This window comes from Bactrocera oleae, chromosome 4, assembly GCF_042242935.1.
Source record: "Bactrocera oleae isolate idBacOlea1 chromosome 4, idBacOlea1, whole genome shotgun sequence".
Taxonomy (NCBI): Eukaryota; Metazoa; Arthropoda; class Insecta; order Diptera; family Tephritidae; genus Bactrocera; species Bactrocera oleae.
Window position 1 is genome coordinate 35,223,174 of NC_091538.1, and position 19,783 is coordinate 35,242,956.

The following is a 19,783-nucleotide window of genomic DNA, read 5'->3' on the forward strand; positions in this document are numbered from 1 at the left end:
TCTATTATCACCAGACTAAAGTTACCCGCAAGTGAACATATTGCGTCCATCATTCCAATGTATCCATATGTATGTATTAAAGCCGCATGCATCATTTCAGCCAAAACAACACGACATATTCGTGATCGCCCTGCAAGTACAGGTATTTCGTGCATTACGTTCACGTTGCATTAGCTTGTGTGCGTTCATCTGCAGTCTGTGATCGCCTTAGTAATGCCCCATCATTTGCATTATGCGTTCGCCGACCTATATTTGCTCATCTGTCTTGAGGTATTTTTTCTTCATATAAAAAAGAATAAATCAAATTAAAAACAAATTGCTACATTAATAGTGGTGTATCAGTATTTATATTTGGGCGTATATGTGTGAATGGAAATATTATATATATGACTGCATATACCTATACCTATATACCCTGCCTATATAAAAATGTCATTAAATAATTAATTTTTAAATCGACACTGTAATGAAACATCGACGGCTCGCTAAAAAAAGGGAGAAAAGTACACGCACACATATACATTGTACATTTGAACAATTCAAGACTCTCCGTTTGTATGAATGCACTCAACAATATATAATATTTAAAAATACAAAAACAAAGCAATAATTATCTTTGACAATTTGCTTTAATCGAAGCACGTCCAAAATGAAATGACCGCATGAATGACATATGTATGCTGGTACTGTCAACACTAAAAAAAGTTTCAATTTTACAGCAAAATCCGCATTAACAAAATGATCCGTCAATTATTGAATTCATTTGTGATAAATGAAGAACCGCTCGACCGATTTTGCGCAAACTTCACATGAACTATCTACTAAATGTTTGTTAGAATCAAATGTAATAATATCATTATATGAGTTATATAGTAGTGGGGATAATTCATAGACCAACTTGACATATTTTTGGCATTAAACTAAAGTATATCCAATATAATATATGTATACAGTTAACTTTGCTAAGACATACATATTGACATTACGGGTGCGTTCGAGCTACGTAATAATTGCAGCAGTACAGCTACTGTGTTGCATATTTGTTGATACTCTGCTGATGTGCAGACAAAAATTTAGTGTTGCCGATTATTTGCATAAATTGCGTGCAAAAAGTGACAGTAGAACGTGATGCTGTTGCAAGTGTTGCCAAAAATTCACGCAGAACGTGATACTTTGACAAATTTGCAACACTGCTGTCGTGATTGCCATCTCGAACGCACCCTATACAAGGTGCGTTCCAAAGTAAACAGGACTTTTAAAAAAAAAAGACAGAACAAATGATTTTATCGGCAAAATCAATTAATTTTATTCAAAATAGTCTTCTTCTGCTTTAATACAGCATTTTGCACGGTCCAAAAGCATGTCGAACGAGTGTTTTAGCTCGTTGCCCGGTATGGCCTCCAGTATGCCGGTGCAAGCCTTTTGAATGTCCTCCACAACGCTTTCCTTTCATCGGCAAATGCATTTTTCCGAAAAGGTAGAAGTCGCACGGTGCCATATCAGGTGAATACGGGGACTGGTTGATTGTTTAATTGTGATTTTTGGTCAAATAAACGGCAACAAGCGTCGATCGATGAGACGGCGCATTATCGTGCAACAAATGCCAACTTCCATCTTCGCGATATTCGGGCCGAACACGTCGAATACGGCGCACCAAACGCTTCAAAACTCCAAGGTAGAATACTGCATTAACGTTTTGACCGGGTGGAACAAATACTTTGTGGACAATACCCTTGGAATCATAAAAACAAATCAGCATTGTCTTCACTTTTGACTTTGAGGTTTCGGCTCATTTCTCATTTATGTCCTCACGACCACTTTGAAAACGTTGAAACCACTCGTTCGCTCTGCTACGGGATAGGCAATCATCGCCATAAACTTGTTTCATGAATTGAAACTTTTCGGTAAAAGTTTTACCACTTTTAGAACAAAATTTAATGTTGGCTCTTTGTTCGAAGCTCATTTTAGTACCGACGACAAAAACATACTGACAAGTAAAATGTAATAACTTCACTTCCAATATATGAAATGTCATGAAATTTTTACTGGAAGTCGATAAAGGACAGCAGATTCTAACTAGTCGACATATAGATGGCGCCACTAGAGTTTACTTTTTTACTGTTTACTTTGGAACGCACCTTGTATATTGACCGATATAAAGCCAACTGGAAGTTTGAAAATTGTGTATTAGGTATATGGGGGCTAGAGAAGTATTGACCCGAATTTATCAATTCTCTCTCCGTATTTTAATAATATATCTCACAGATTAATTGAAACTTTCGGTAAAAAGGCAATCATAGGCACTGGGGTGTCGGTATGTGGGGGCTTGCATATGTAGTTGTAGTCCGATTTTGACAATGTTTAGTCATGAGGTAGCATATATTTGTGTATATTTTTTATACCGATATATTCATTGTGCCTTGATTTGTATATAAAAGGAAACAATCAGATGGAATTTAAAATTGTGTTGCCCTTAAGGTGACCGGTGCTCTTTCTCCAATATTGACACCGGCTCCTATAAAGTCTTTCCGTACCATATAGGATATAAAATTTAATGTTTCTGACGTATTTATTTAGTGAGTTATCGTACTTTTAGTAGTTTTCAACATAACCGCTAGTGGGCAGAGTTTTTGCCCGATTTTACCCATTCTCACTGTTTTGGAGAAATTACCAAAATGATTTTCCCTGAGCGAATTTAGTTAATTTAATGGTTTGTAATATATATTATGTACATCAAAAATATTAGGGGACAGGCCAACGTCCAATTAATGAAATTTTCAGACCACAAATAATCTTTTCTGCTGAGTTACTTTATTATTTACAGTTTTGTTATAAAGAAACACTTTCGCTAAATTTTCGATTAAAGGCGTTTTATTCCATTCAAATCCCCTATTTTCTTAATGCTCCTCATATTTTAACCACCTCCTTGCATCTTCGCGGCATGGAGCTGACAAGGTTAGTGCAAGTCGTGACCGGTATTGAATACCATGCTTCTTGAAGTTTTCTCCATACTTTGTGCTTCTTTTTCCAATTTTGTTCAACGACAGATTTCTTCAGCACTCATCATAGGTGTTCTATAAGATTGAGATTCGACGACTGGGAAGGCCATTCCATAACGTCGACTTTATTGGCTTGAAACCACGATTTTACCAGTGTCAAAGCATGTCGGGTCGTTGTCCTGCATGTACTCCCATTTTAATGGCATATGCACTCCGCATAAGGCAACATTACAGCATTAAGAATGTTGAGATAATCTGTTGAACACATTTTGTCTTGTATTCAATAAATCGACCCAACTCCAACCTCCGAAAAGCATCCCCATAACATTATTGATCCGCCTCAGTGTTTAATGGTTTTTCGTGTATATCTGAGGTCAAATTCCACGTTTCGTGGTCGTTGTACAAAAGTTTTGTCGTCGGATCCAAATAAATTAACTTTCGTTTCATCCGACCACAGGACCTTACTCCAATTCCACGGAACATGTGCTTCTGAGCAAATTCAATTCCTTTTTTTACATTTTGTTTGCTTAAAAACGGAACTTTGCGTGCAATTCACTTCTTCCAGTTAGACCAGCTTCCCGAAGTCGGTTTCTAACTGTGCGACTGGTTACTGATACATTTAGTAAGTTTTTAATATTTTCAGACGATAAAAATGGATCCTTTTTTGATTACATTATGCTGGTAATGGTCAAACTGTGCCGTTATTTTGCATTTCTGTGCTCTTCTTTTTTGCGCGTGTTTTGAAGGCATTACAAGCCATATTTTTGAGGCATTCCTTTATGTGAGCTATTTCACGAATAGTTTTTCCGATTTTCTTAAGTTAATAATGTTTTTTTTTTTGTTTTTCCCTTTCCATACAATGTTTGCCGCGCTCCATTTTATATAAAAATATTTATTTATGTAATACAACAAAACAATAAATGGGCTTTTAATTTCAAAAAATTTATATTTTTAATAAATATGCAAAACCATTGAATAAATTAATTGAATCTCTTACATGTTCTTCCAACTTTTTTCATACACAACTATATAATTTTGAAAATCAAAGTTGCAATTAAAATACAAGTTCAAATATGCTTATAAAGATGTTTTTTCGCTTATTTTTCTCTGACTAAGTCAATTGGCTTAAAATGGTTTAAGGCATTAACAGTCCAATCTGACACATTATCGTTAGTAAATTCCTTTTTGAAGCGATAATTGCACACAAACACTTTATCTTGATATTCTGGCAGGGTCCTGAAAAGAGAAAAAAAAAGGTTAATTATATAGAGATTTGAGTACGTAAATCTGTGTCATTTATGAAATAATAAATATATAAAAGCATGCAAGAAGAAATTAGTTGAAGCATTTAGGAGTCAGTTTCTGTGAGAAGTTCCTTAATATTCATAATTCTCTATGACTCAAACTCAAAACGAGACAGTGTAAAATTGTCCATCGTACTCAAGAATTATCGAGATTACGCCAAGTTTTTACGTTAACTTTTATCGATTTAGCTTGTGCCAGATGAGGCTAAGGATTACAAAAACAAAATTACGGTGACTCATACTCTAAAGAATAAGAAGAGGAAGCATAGAAACAATCTCAAATAGTCAATAAATTGTAATCCAAAACGTAAACAGCTTTGTTAAATTGTGAAATAAAATTAGTTTATTAGTTTATGGTGAAAAATTTTAATGAAAAGAGTTGGAAAATGTTTCATGAAAATATTTCATTCATTTTGAAAGAAATAAGAATAATTATTAATTTTTGAAAGACACTCTCGTTCGGCAAAACAACTTGATATTACAATAGATGCTAAATGCTTACTCCATGCGTGTTTGCAAATATTTTTCATAAATAAGCAAACCGCATCCGATAAGATAAAATACATGGTATAAAGACAGTTTTTCCATGAATTCTTCTGTGGCTAGTCGTGGAAGTCGATGACACAACCGCTATTATGTAGGTATTTCGGCAACAAACCATATTCTGCTTAGCTGCAGTTGTTTCCGTTACACAGCATTTAGTGTACCTAAGCGAAATTTGCAGATAAGCAAGCATAATATAATACATCTTGTTTAATTTTAATTAAATAACATATATTTTGGTTGTGCGCTTATGAAAAACAATTTGTAAGTTTACTAGGCGATTTTTTTTCCTTTTGAAATTTCGAAAATGTTAACATTTTTTTCAATACCGTTTCCAATAAAAAAAATGTTCCCAAGTATTTAATGCAGTTAAGGGATTACATGGGTCTTCTAACTTGAAAAATCTATTTTTTTTTATTCAATTGTACAGTACCTTGACTGAAATTTTTAAGCCGATCCGAGCCAATTTTCCAGATATATGTATAGGCGTTTAAAGCTCGTAGTTACGGACTCGGCTCGACTTGCAGAAACTTTAAATGCGTGTTTCTCAAAACTGCTTTTTTGAACTCGGTAGTCAAAGTTTATCGAAAACTTATGAACCGATCGACTTGAAGTTTTGCATACATTTTTTGCGAAGGATCTTTTTCTTCATCATTAACAATTCTGTTGAGAGGATAATACGTAGAGAAATTTAGTGCAAAAGTGCATATAATTTGCGAAAATCCTTCGTTGAAGCATAGCTTTACTCACCTACTAAGGAAAAACTTTGGTTTTTTGATTTCAGATAAAAATTATCCAAGTTACACTGATTACCGTGAGGTCACTTTTCTGACGCTGACGTTAGTTAAGGCGCTGTCAACGTCTGAATTTACAATATTTTTTAAGGCAAATTTTTGTGCATGATGTTGACATTATATACACTTACGTGTAACAAAAAAAAGTTATAATAATGTTATATCTTCAAAATAAAAATACAGAAAAGCGACCTTATTTTCAGTTACAATACGGATGTAAAACCTTAAGTCTTCTTTTTTACGCATTATCATAAGAACAGGAGTAAAGAGATCGGAAAAAATATTTTACACCAACAGACAGGCGGCCCTGCCATACCATCTTAACTGCAAAATTATTAGTTACATTAATTAATAAGATAACATACATTCAGATTATTAATAAGGAATAGAAATGCTGAATCAGTCCAAATTTGTGGTAATTTTATACGTTTTCTACTTTCATTTCTCAATAATCCATTTCAATCAACAAAGACTAAGTTCATATCGATTTAAAAAATACTAGCATGTAAAAATTTAATAATGTATCCCAAATTCGTAAGACGATTAGCCCGAGTATAGCAACCGCTGAATATTGTGCATGACAACTTACCGCTGAGTAGCTGTTTGTCCCGCAAGGTGGTTTGTATTCTATTTATTACAAAGTTGCAACATACAAGTATTATCACAGAGTATAATAGTTTTGTTCACCTAACGGTTGTTTGTAATATTTAGACCCAATCTAAATAGATATAAAGTTACGCATATATAAATGATAAGGATGACGAGACGTGTTCAAATCCGCACGTCCGTCAGTGCAAGCTAACTATAACTTGAATAAAATTAAGATATCTTGACCAAACATAGTACAAATGTTCCTTGGCATCATAAAAAGTTCGGTAGATGGGTGTAATCGGACCACTGCCACGCCTACAAAACGCCATAACTAAGCCGCCTTTTAAAAAACAAAACTGTAATTTGGTACAACGCATCGCAATAACGAAGGCAATATGCTAGTTATTTTATTGAAATTGACAGAGCGTATTTTTATAATAACAGTATATCTTTTTGCTTAAAAAGGGTAAAATCAGGCGAAAACTTGTTTTAGTCCCCATATAACTGATATTCAGGAAGTTGAATCGTCCGGCTGACTTTTCTTAATATAACAAACAAAGACAAAAGCTTACATACATCAACAAAATTTCATTTTTTATGCAAAAAAAAGTATTTTAACGCATATGTAAGCATGAAGTTTATTTTTAGTAATTTATTTACTAACATTGAAACCAAAAAAAAAACATTCAATGTAGCTTAGATAACGGTTAATTCATCAGAAACAAAATTATACGGGACAAAAGTTTAAATACAACCACTGAAAAAACGCATCGCATATGTTTTACAATTCTTTAGAAAGTGCCGTTATATTCAATGATATAGATGCGACTTCTTCTCCAAGAGTAGACATAGAATAAAAAAAATGGGTAAACGAAAACAAACAGAGAGTGGCGTTAAAAATTTAATAATTTACCCCGGGCTAAATAGAGGTGCCTATAAATAATAAAACCAGCCGGATTTTACAGTTTTACAAGAATTCGGGAAAATGTTTATAAAAACCATACGAGGAACAATATTTACATGATTCAAAAAAACTATATATCGTGGATGAAATACAGAACAAAATAATGACACTAATTTAGAAAAAAACAAAAGCATAAATGTTTATAAATAAAGTAAAAGTTGAGTTATTTTATACAAAACATATTTGCATATATAAACAGTCATCTTTCCATCATAATTTTATATGAGCCAATTATTATGAAGTATATACTGTGCATTTCCACTGTATTTTGTAACAAGATAAACAAAACTACATAACAACAAGTAAGGAAGGGCTAAGTTCGGATGTAACCGAACATTTTATACTCTCGCAAAGTCAAATGGTATACTCGTTTGAGATTTCTTTGTGGATTGACTGATATTTTCAGTAGAAGGTCAACTATAGGCACTGGGGTCCACATATTTAGTACTTAGGGGCTTGAACAGTTTTGGTTCGATTTAGACAATTTTTGGTCACAAGGTGGCATACTTTAAACGTATTATTCACGCAAAGTTTTACCCCGATATAATCATTGTTGCTTGATTTGCATAGTGGAAAGTGAAAGAATCAAGTGGTATTTAAAATGGTGTCATATGGAAAATAGGCGTGGTTGTAATCCGATTTCGCCCATTTTCGCACTATGACATAGAAACATGAAAAGAACGTTACGCACCGAATTTGGTTGAAATCGGTTAAGCAGATCTCAAGATATGGGTTTTCACCTAAAAGTGGGCTGTGCCACGCCCACTGTCTAATTTTGAACGCGGTTCCTATAAAGTCATCTTATACCATCTCAGAGATAAAATTTAATGTCTCTGGTGTGTTTAGTGCTTGATTTATCGCGCTTTTAGTAGTTTTTAACAGTACCGTTATATGGGGAGTGGGCGGAGTTGCCACCCGATTTCAACTATTTTCACACCGTCAATAGAAGTGCTAAAAACATTTGCTTCCAGTGAATTTTGTTATTATAACATTAGCGGTTTAGGAGATATGCACATTAAACCTATTAGAGGCAAGACCACGCCCACTTTTAAAAAAAAAATTTTAACTGCAGATGCCCCTCCCTAATGTGATCCTGTGTACCAAATAACAGTCTTGTATCTTATTGCGGAGCTTAGTTATGGCAAGTTATTTGTTTTTGATTATTGCCGTTTTGTGGGCGTGGCAGTGGTCCGATTACGCCCATCTGCAATACCAACCGTCTCACGGTACCATGAAACATGTCTACCAAGTTTCATAAAGATATCTCAATTTTTACTCAAGTTAGAGCTTGCACGGACGGACGGACAGACAGTCACCCGGATTTCAACTCGTCTCTTCATCCTGATCATTTATATATATATAACCCTATATCTAACTCGATTAGTTTTAGGTGATACAAACAACCGTTAGGTGAACAAAACTATTATACTCTGTAGCAACAGGTTGCGAGAGTATAAAAATAAAACATAACTCGACCATCCGTGTTTTTTTTTTTAGATTTCGGTACCTCCAAGCGATAGGCAAATGTTGTTGTCACAGAAATAAAACGAAAAACTATTTATTTTAATTCTCTTGTAATGAAATTAGATAATTTATAACGTATTCTAAATTTATTTTGAGATAGAGTTCTCCCGCAATCTAAATAGTAAAGCGCTACAAGACGCGGGCCGATATATCGGCTCTGGCACTTCTCGCCAGTCGGCCTCCGGCACTCAAAGGGTTAAACATTTCCAAGATGGTGCCAAGATCTTGTGCAAGTGTGCAAAATATTATTCGAAAGTATAAAACGCACAAATCCGTGGAAAATAGGCTAAGGTCTAGGCGTCTAAGGAAGCTTTCTCGGCCAGATGTTAGGTTAATCATCAAAGTGACAAAAAATCCCAAAATAAGTGCTGCAAAGTTAGCCGATAGCATCGCCGCAGCTTCTGGTAAAACTGTACACCGAAAAACTGTAGCAAGAGTCTTACGGGAAAATAGCTATCAAAGCAGAGTTCCACGAAAAAAACCTCTCACTTCGTCTTGAATGTGACAACAAATACAAGGATATGGATGAATCTTTTTGGAGAAGAGTCCTGTTTACTAACGAATCCAAGTTCAACCTGTTCGGAAGCGATGGTCGTACAAAAATTTGGCGTAAAACAGGAACAGCATATCAAACCCAAAATTTAATACCAACCGTTAAACATGGTGGGGGTAGCGTCATGGTTTGGGGAGCGATTGAAGCAGCTTGCGTAGGACATCTTAGCTGGCTGTAGGAATGGCTGTTGTATTATGCTCCTCGCAGCTCTATAGTCCGCCACAATCACCGACCTTGAACCCGATTGAGCATGTTTGGGAGCTATTGGCACGAAAAATGGATAATGCGTCTTCAACTAGCAAAACATCCTTGAAAGAAGCTCTGAAAAAGGCATGATCGGAAATTGCGCCATCGGAAACAGAAAATTTGGTTCTATCCATGACACGCCATCTAAAAGCAGATATTGAAGCACGAGGTGGACCAACAAAATACTAAAGTATTTTATGTGCTATATTTTAATTTAATTAGTCTCGATATGAAACTCTATGTAATGTTTTTAAACTTTTGTCCCGTGTAATTTTATTTTTTTGATGAATTTACCGTTATCTAAGCTACATTAAAGTTTTTTTTTAATTTCAATGTAAGTAAATAATTTACTATAAATAAACTTCCTACTTACATTTGCGTTAAACTAGTTTTTTTCAATAAAAAGTGAAATTTTATTGGTGTATTTAAATTTTTTTCTTTAATTTTATTTTTATATACTTATAAAATGTCAAAAATTAATGTAAGTAGCGTTTCCATTTCACTGTTCCCAATATATCCTATATAATGATTTCCGTCTTCCCACCTGACTTTAAACCGTTGAGGTTGGTCAAAATGTGTAATATTTTAATGGAATTAAGTGGACACGTTTTCTTAAACGTTATAAAATTATATTGATGCATTGGCGATCAATATAAATGAAATTGGTCTTGGTTTAAACCTAATATAATGATTTCCGACTTAAGGAGTTTATGACTTTCAAAAATAAGCCAATATGATACCAAATTTAATTGTATTGCATTTACATTTTCGTCAAACAATGAAGTATAAATGTTTCGCAAAATTGTTTAATATTGCCAACACTTGAAAGTATTTAGCCGGCTTTGATCCTTGTAAGTTGCAATAGTATAAAATTTTCGGTTACACTCGGACTTGGACTTTCCTTACTTGTTTGATATTATAGTCAACTCCACTGGCACAGATTTGAAAACCGTTATATGTTACCATAAAAAAGCTAAAATTTGACAGCAATTTAACCTTAATGCATTAGAGTTATAAACCGTAATAGGTAAATATGAATTTCGAAATGATTTTGTAGTCAATGCTGGACGGTATAAACAACACGTATTTTATTTCCTCTTTCATGGCATATGCTCTGCAATAAAACTTCCCTCATACTAAACATTATATCTACCTATGTATGTATGTCTTGAGTGTCATGTTATGTAGAGATAAAGTAACGCAATGAATGGTTTGAAGGTTGATTCGATAGTAATTATTGACCTTCGTAACTTCGAAAATGCAGTAATTTAGAAATGCTTCTTTAAACATACCAGCATATATGCGGTTGCGCAATCCTTATGGCCCATAGTAGAAAGTAAGAGGTCCTACTGAATTATTCTATCTGGACACTGTCCTATTAGTACTCATATAGTGGAGCTTATAACAGCAAAACAGTCGATGGGACTATCGATAGTATAGATAGTTTTATTTTCGTCTCTCATTCGATAGTCAATTTTGACTAGTGATGGTTTATGACTTAACTAGACTTACCAACAATTTTCATAAAATTCCAAAATTTAACTTAAGAAAGTTACAAAATGATATAGTCTAGCAATACCAAATGTGAGGTTTAATTTTGGTTATTATCCAAGAAGTCACAACGAAAAGTCCAATGCATTGAAGGAATTAGCACGGAAACTAACACATACACACCGTGCAACCCATAAGCCCATTGCGTAAAAAAGGGGTGAACGATCACACGTACACAAGTGTTTCCGGTAGGTCCTTAAACTTTCGATCGTATTTTTATAAACTGGAATAGATATTATCCTCCTCAAGAAATTTGATCCATACTGCGGAGATAGCGCCAGTGTTGTTAGCTGTCCACAAAAAACTGGTCGCAAGGAAATTAGCGTAGCTTTAAAATTTGTAACTGAAAATATACATTAAAATTTATGCGAAGTTCATACCCAACTTTAAACGCATTGTACTTGTAATGGACGACGAGCCCCAGGTGAAAGCGAACTTTGAAAAAACTCGAGGGCGCCTGTTTTACACAGCAAACAAAAGGACCAATGTTGCCGGCAAATTTAAAAATTAAAAAGCGAATCCTCCTAACTGCCCAGAGCTCAGGCCAAATGAGACTTAACCATTAATAAAACAAAACTATCAAAGCATCAAATAAGCTGTAAAAAATTAAAGGCAGTTTAAATATAAATTGCGAAACGTACTATTGGGTCACCCTAATGACATTTACATGTAAATATAGCACAGCTTTTACTTTGATTTTTTTTTTCCCATGTAAGTCGCCGGTTACTGCATTTACACACCCCCAATTATTATACTTAAAAAAAAAAAGCAAAAAAAAAAACGCTTCTTGCTCCAACATTTTTCACGCTCAACATTAGGCATGTATGTAAAACAACTTAAAACAAACTAAATTGTTGTGCAAAAGAAAAACTTTGCTTGTGGTTATCGACTAATAGTGGCATCAATTGCAGTAAAAAATATACATACAGTGGGCAGCAGAATTGAGTGCAACAGCATAATGGAGTCGAATTCCGAAAGATATTATTGAAAATTTGGTAGAGAGCATGCCAGACCGCCTAAAAAAAGTCATTTCTAATAAGGGTCTATGGACAAAATATTGAAATCTATTTAGTTATTGAATTTTTTTTAACGTGCAAAATTGAGTTTATGCGAGTTTATTTCGTTTTTTCTTTCAAAGTACTAGAATTTATCTCATTTATCATTGTTTCTTTACTAGAATTTGTTACGAATTACATAATAAAAGTAATACTAAAAAAAATTTTGGATTTGCTTGTTGGTTATGTTTTTATGGGTGATGAAAGTCAGCTTTGTAAACATGCACTCAATTCTGCTCGCCACTGTATATATTTTCAACAAATAGACTAGCGCAATAATTAAAACATAAATTGATTACTTTATCATAAGAGCGTTGCAGTTATATTCACCTGGACCAGTGATTCCCATTAAATTTGCAGATAACTGTTTTGCAATCGGATTATTTGTCTGGTGAGATTTTAAGGTATTGTATTGTTGCTGAATTTACCGCTCACTGGAAACATATTCGCTACATTAATGATTGGAAAATTTTGGTTATCGGAGTTGCCTTCGCCGGTTTTGTTTGCAGATCGTCGCATACTTAGCATAAGTCACCGTTGCGCAGTGTGGTACTGCTCTGCTTACATTGCACTGCTTAGCTGAATGTTCGTAGCTCTGCTACGCGCATCTCATTAGTTATATGGAATGTTTAAATATTTTGCATAAGCTGCCTGTACTAAACTCTCAGAGATACAACGCATTGTTAGTGGGATGTATACAACTACTACCGGTGGTAGTTATTCTCTTCATTTTACATTAGGGATATCCAAAAATAAACATAAAAAGGATAATGCTTCTTGAAACGCGAAAATATACCACGTATATATCACGTACTAAATCTATAGTTGAGGTATCAAAAAAATCTTCACATGCGAAGTTACAGTGTCGGCGGGAAATACTAGAGACATACTTCAAGCAAGCACACTCAGGCCGAGCTGACATTGAAGATTTGGATCCATCAGATACAGCCAAATTTTGCATTTAAGCACAAGTTGGGGAAGAAGGAAACCTTAGTTAGCTAACGCGAGACAATAGCTCTAACTGCTGACATCACGCCATCACACTTGCCAAAGTTATATTGAATTATTTGTTGTCTTGTCTTAAGAGTTCAGCTCTGGAAACCGTAAGAGCCTTCCATTTAACCATCGAAAACTACCTGAAGGCTTTAGATAGATTTAGAGAACGCTTCGATAATCCCACTCTGATTTTTTTAGAATGTATCAAATTATTAACAATTGCGTAGTTTGATTGACAAATTTCATTTTTTATGCAAAAAAAAAGTATTTTAACGCATATGTAAGCATGAAGTTTATTTTTAGTAATTTATTTACTAACATTGAAACCAAAAAAACAACATTCAATGTAGCTTAGATAACGGTTAATTCATCAGAAACAAAATTATACGGGACAAAAGTTTAAATACAACCACTGAAAAAACGCATCGCATATGTTTTACAATTCTTTAGAAAGTGCCGTTATATTCAATGATATAGATGCGATTTCTTCTCCAAGAGTGGACATAGAATAAAAAAAATGGGTAAACGAAAACAAACAGAGAGTGGCGTTAAAAATTTAATAATTTACCCCGGGCTAAATAGAGGTGCCTATAAATAATAAAACCAGCCGGATTTTACAGTTTTACAAGAATTCGGGAAAATGTTTATAAAAACCATACGAGGAACAATATTTACATGATTCAAAAAAACTATATATCGTGGATGAAATACAGAACAAAATAATGACACTAATTTAGAAAAAAACAAAAGCATAAATGTTTATAAATAAAGTAAAAGTTGAGTTATTTTATACAAAACATATTTGCATATACAAACAGTCATCTTTCCATCATAATTTTATATGAGCCAATTATTATGAAGTATATACTGTGCATTTCCACTGTATTTTGTAACAAGATAAACAAAACTACATAACAACAAGTAAGGAAGGGCTAAGTTCGGATGTAACCGAACATTTTATACTCTCGCAAAGTCAAATGGTATACTCGTTTGAGATTTCTTTGTGGATTGACTGATATTTTCAGTAGAAGGTCAACTATAGGCACTGGGGTCCACATATTTAGTACTTAGGGGCTTGAACAGTTTTGGTTCGATTTAGACAATTTTTGGTCACAAGGTGGCATACTTTAAACGTATTATTCACGCAAAGTTTTACCCCGATATAATCATTGTTGCTTGATTTGCATAGTGGAAAGTGAAAGAATCAAGTGGTATTTAAAATGGTGTCATATGGAAAATAGGCGTGGTTGTAATCCGATTTCGCCCATTTTCGCACTATGACATAGAAACATGAAAAGAACGTTACGCACCGAATTTGGTTGAAATCGGTTAAGCAGATCTCAAGATATGGGTTTTCACCTAAAAGTGGGCTGTGCCACGCCCACTGTCTAATTTTGAACGCGGTTCCTATAAAGTCATCTTATACCATCTCAGAGATAAAATTTAATGTCTCTGGTGTGTTTAGTGCTTGATTTATCGCGCTTTTAGTAGTTTTTAACAGTACCGTTATATGGGGAGTGGGCGGAGTTGCCACCCGATTTCAACTATTTTCACACCGTCAATAGAAGTGCTAAAAACATTTGCTTCCAGTGAATTTTGTTATTATAACATTAGCGGTTTAGGAGATATGCACATTAAACCTATTAGAGGCAGGACCACGCCCACTTTTAAAAAAAAAATTTTAACTGCAGATGCCCCTCCCTAATGTGATCCTGTGTACCAAATAACAGTCTTGTATCTTATTGCGGAGCTTAGTTATGGCAAGTTATTTGTTTTTGATTATTGCCGTTTTGTGGGCGTGGCAGTGGTCCGATTACGCCCATCTGCAATACCAACCGTCTCACGGTACCATGAAACATGTCTACCAAGTTTCATAAAGATATCTCAATTTTTACTCAAGTTAGAGCTTGCACGGACGGACGGACAGACAGTCACCCGGATTTCAACTCGTCTCTTCATCCTGATCATTTATATATATATAACCCTATATCTAACTCGATTAGTTTTAGGTGATACAAACAACCGTTAGGTGAACAAAACTATTATACTCTGTAGCAACAGGTTGCGAGAGTATAAAAATAAAACATAACTCGACCATCCGTGTTTTTTTTTTTAGATTTCGGTACCTCCAAGCGATAGGCAAATGTTGTTGTCACAGAAATAAAACGAAAAACTATTTATTTTAATTCTCTTGTAATGAAATTAGATAATTTATAACGTATTCTAAATTTATTTTGAGATAGAGTTCTCCCGCAATCTAAATAGTAAAGCGCTACAAGACGCGGGCCGATATATCGGCTCTGGCACTTCTCGCCAGTCGGCCTCCGGCACTCAAAGGGTTAAACATTTCCAAGATGGTGCCAAGATCTTGTGCAAGTGTGCAAAATATTATTCGAAAGTATAAAACGCACAAATCCGTGGAAAATAGGCTAAGGTCTAGGCGTCTAAGGAAGCTTTCTCGGCCAGATGTTAGGTTAATCATCAAAGTGACAAAAAATCCCAAAATAAGTGCTGCAAAGTTAGCCGATAGCATCGCCGCAGCTTCTGGTAAAACTGTACACCGAAAAACTGTAGCAAGAGTCTTACGGGAAAATAGCTATCAAAGCAGAGTTCCACGAAAAAAACCTCTCACTTCGTCTTGAATGTGACAACAAATACAAGGATATGGATGAATCTTTTTGGAGAAGAGTCCTGTTTACTAACGAATCCAAGTTCAACCTGTTCGGAAGCGATGGTCGTACAAAAATTTGGCGTAAAACAGGAACAGCATATCAAACCCAAAATTTAATACCAACCGTTAAACATGGTGGGGGTAGCGTCATGGTTTGGGGAGCGATTGAAGCAGCTTGCGTAGGACATCTTAGCTGGCTGTAGGAATGGCTGTTGTATTATGCTCCTCGCAGCTCTATAGTCCGCCACAATCACCGACCTTGAACCCGATTGAGCATGTTTGGGAGCTATTGGCACGAAAAATGGATAATGCGTCTTCAACTAGCAAAACATCCTTGAAAGAAGCTCTGAAAAAGGCATGATCGGAAATTGCGCCATCGGAAACAGAAAATTTGGTTCTATCCATGACACGCCATCTAAAAGCAGATATTGAAGCACGAGGTGGACCAACAAAATACTAAAGTATTTTATGTGCTATATTTTAATTTAATTAGTCTCGATATGAAACTCTATGTAATGTTTTTAAACTTTTGTCCCGTGTAATTTTATTTTTTTGATGAATTTACCGTTATCTAAGCTACATTAAAGTTTTTTTTTAATTTCAATGTAAGTAAATAATTTACTATAAATAAACTTCCTACTTACATTTGCGTTAAACTAGTTTTTTTCAATAAAAAGTGAAATTTTATTGGTGTATTTAAATTTTTTTCTTTAATTTTATTTTTATATACTTATAAAATGTCAAAAATTAATGTAAGTAGCGTTTCCATTTCACTGTTCCCAATATATCCTATATAATGATTTCCGTCTTCCCACCTGACTTTAAACCGTTGAGGTTGGTCAAAATGTGTAATATTTTAATGGAATTAAGTGGACACGTTTTCTTAAACGTTATAAAATTATATTGATGCATTGGCGATCAATATAAATGAAATTGGTCTTGGTTTAAACCTAATATAATGATTTCCGACTTAAGGAGTTTATGACTCAAAAATAAGCCAATATGATACCAAATTTAATTGTATTGCATTTACATTTTCGTCAAACAATGAAGTATAAATGTTTCGCAAAATTGTTTAATATTGCCAACACTTGAAAGTATTTAGCCGGCTTTGATCCTTGTAAGTTGCAATAGTATAAAATTTTCGGTTACACTCGGACTTGGACTTTCCTTACTTGTTTGATATTATAGTCAACTCCACTGGCACAGATTTGAAAACCGTTATATGTTACCATAAAAAAGCTAAAATTTGACAGCAATTTAACCTTAATGCATTAGAGTTATAAACCGTAATAGGTAAATATGAATTTCGAAATGATTTTGTAGTCAATGCTGGACGGTATAAACAACACGTATTTTATTTCCTCTTTCATGGCATATGCTCTGCAATAAAACTTCCCTCATACTAAACATTATATCTACCTATGTATGTATGTCTTGAGTGTCATGTTATGTAGAGATAAAGTAACGCAATGAATGGTTTGAAGGTTGATTCGATAGTAATTATTGACCTTCGTAACTTCGAAAATGCAGTAATTTAGAAATGCTTCTTTAAACATACCAGCATATATGCGGTTGCGCAATCCTTATGGCCCATAGTAGAAAGTAAGAGGTCCTACTGAATTATTCTATCTGGACACTGTCCTATTAGTACTCATATAGTGGAGCTTATAACAGCAAAACAGTCGATGGGACTATCGATAGTATAGATAGTTTTATTTTCGTCTCTCATTCGATAGTCAATTTTGACTAGTGATGGTTTATGACTTAACTAGACTTACCAACAATTTTCATAAAATTCCAAAATTTAACTTAAGAAAGTTACAAAATGATATAGTCTAGCAATACCAAATGTGAGGTTTAATTTTGGTTATTATCCAAGAAGTCACAACGAAAAGTCCAATGCATTGAAGGAATTAGCACGGAAACTAACACATACACACCGTGCAACCCATAAGCCCATTGCGTAAAAAAGGGGTGAACGATCACACGTACACAAGTGTTTCCGGTAGGTCCTTAAACTTTCGATCGTATTTTTATAAACTGGAATAGATATTATCCTCCTCAAGAAATTTGATCCATACTGCGGAGATAGCGCCAGTGTTGTTAGCTGTCCACAAAAAACTGGTCGCAAGGAAATTAGCGTAGCTTTAAAATTTGTAACTGAAAATATACATTAAAATTTATGCGAAGTTCATACCCAACTTTAAACGCATTGTACTTGTAATGGACGACGAGCCCCAGGTGAAAGCGAACTTTGAAAAAACTCGAGGGCGCCTGTTTTACACAGCAAACAAAAGGACCAATGTTGCCGGCAAATTTAAAAATTAAAAAGCGAATCCTCCTAACTGCCCAGAGCTCAGGCCAAATGAGACTTAACCATTAATAAAACAAAACTATCAAAGCATCAAATAAGCTGTAAAAAATTAAAGGCAGTTTAAATATAAATTGCGAAACGTACTATTGGGTCACCCTAATGACATTTACATGTAAATATAGCACAGCTTTTACTTTGATTTTTTTTTTCCCATGTAAGTCGCCGTTTACTGCATTTACACACCCCCAATTATTATACTTAAAAAAAAAAAGCAAAAAAAAAAACGCTTCTTGCTCCAACATTTTTCACGCTCAACATTAGGCATGTATGTAAAACAACTTAAAACAAACTAAATTGTTGTGCAAAAGAAAAACTTTGCTTGTGGTTATCGACTAATAGTGGCATCAATTGCAGTAAAAAATATACATACAGTGGGCAGCAGAATTGAGTGCAACAGCATAATGGAGTCGAATTCCGAAAGATATTATTGAAAATTTGGTAGAGAGCATGCCAGACCGCCTAAAAAAAGTCATTTCTAATAAGGGTCTATGGACAAAATATTGAAATCTATTTAGTTATTGAATTTTTTTTAACGTGCAAAATTGAGTTTATGCGAGTTTATTTCGTTTTTTCTTTCAAAGTACTAGAATTTATCTCATTTATCATTGTTTCTTTACTAGAATTTGTTACGAATTACATAATAAAAGTAATACTAAAAAAAATTTTGGATTTGCTTGTTGGTTATGTTTTTATGGGTGATGAAAGTCAGCTTTGTAAACATGCACTCAATTCTGCTCGCCACTGTATATATTTTCAACAAATAGACTAGCGCAATAATTAAAACATAAATTGATTACTTTATCATAAGAGCGTTGCAGTTATATTCACCTGGACCAGTGATTCCCATTAAATTTGCAGATAACTGTTTTGCAATCGGATTATTTGTCTGGTGAGATTTTAAGGTATTGTATTGTTGCTGAATTTACCGCTCACTGGAAAGCGTACGTATAAAAACAATATTACTTTATTATCATACATATGTACGTATACCCGTCTACATGCATACATATTCGCTACATTAATGATTGGAAAATTTTGGTTATCGGAGTTGCCTTCGCCGGTTTTGTTTGCAGATCGTCGCATACTTAGCATAAGTCACCGTTGCGCAGTGTGGTACTGCTCTGCTTACATTGCACTGCTTAGCTGAATGTTCGTAGCTCTGCTACGCGCATCTCATTAGTTATATGGAATGTTTAAATATTTTGCATAAGCTGCCTGTACTAAACTCTCAGAGATACAACGCATTGTTAGTGGGATGTATACAACTACTACCGGTGGTAGTTATTCTCTTCATTTTACATTAGGGATATCCAAAAATAAACATAAAAAGGATAATGCTTCTTGAAACGCGAAAATATACCACGTATATATCACGTACTAAATCTATAGTTGAGGTATCAAAAAAATCTTCACATGCGAAGTTACAGTGTCGGCGGGAAATACTAGAGACATACTTCAAGCAAGCACACTCAGGCCGAGCTGACATTGAAGATTTGGATCCATCAGATACAGCCAAATTTTGCATTTAAGCACAAGTTGGGGAAGAAGGAAACCTTAGTTAGCTAACGCGAGACAATAGCTCTAACTGCTGACATCACGCCATCACACTTGCCAA

General features: G+C 34.5%; 1 protein-coding gene across 2 annotated transcripts in view; it reads right to left on the bottom strand.

The window, feature by feature from the left end:
• Positions 1 to 3,925: 3,925 nt before the first annotated feature.
• The window catches only part of LOC106622802 (m-AAA protease-interacting protein 1, mitochondrial), a 47,424-nt gene continuing 31,566 nt past the window's right edge, over positions 3,926 to 19,783 (bottom strand). For both annotated transcript variants that reach the window (XM_014242106.3, XM_014242107.3), the window contains one exon: positions 3,926 to 4,235. In XM_014242106.3, coding sequence (XP_014097581.1) covers positions 4,097 to 4,235 — 139 coding nt within the window. In that variant the 3' untranslated portion in view covers positions 3,926 to 4,096. The remainder of the gene's footprint in view (positions 4,236 to 19,783) is intronic.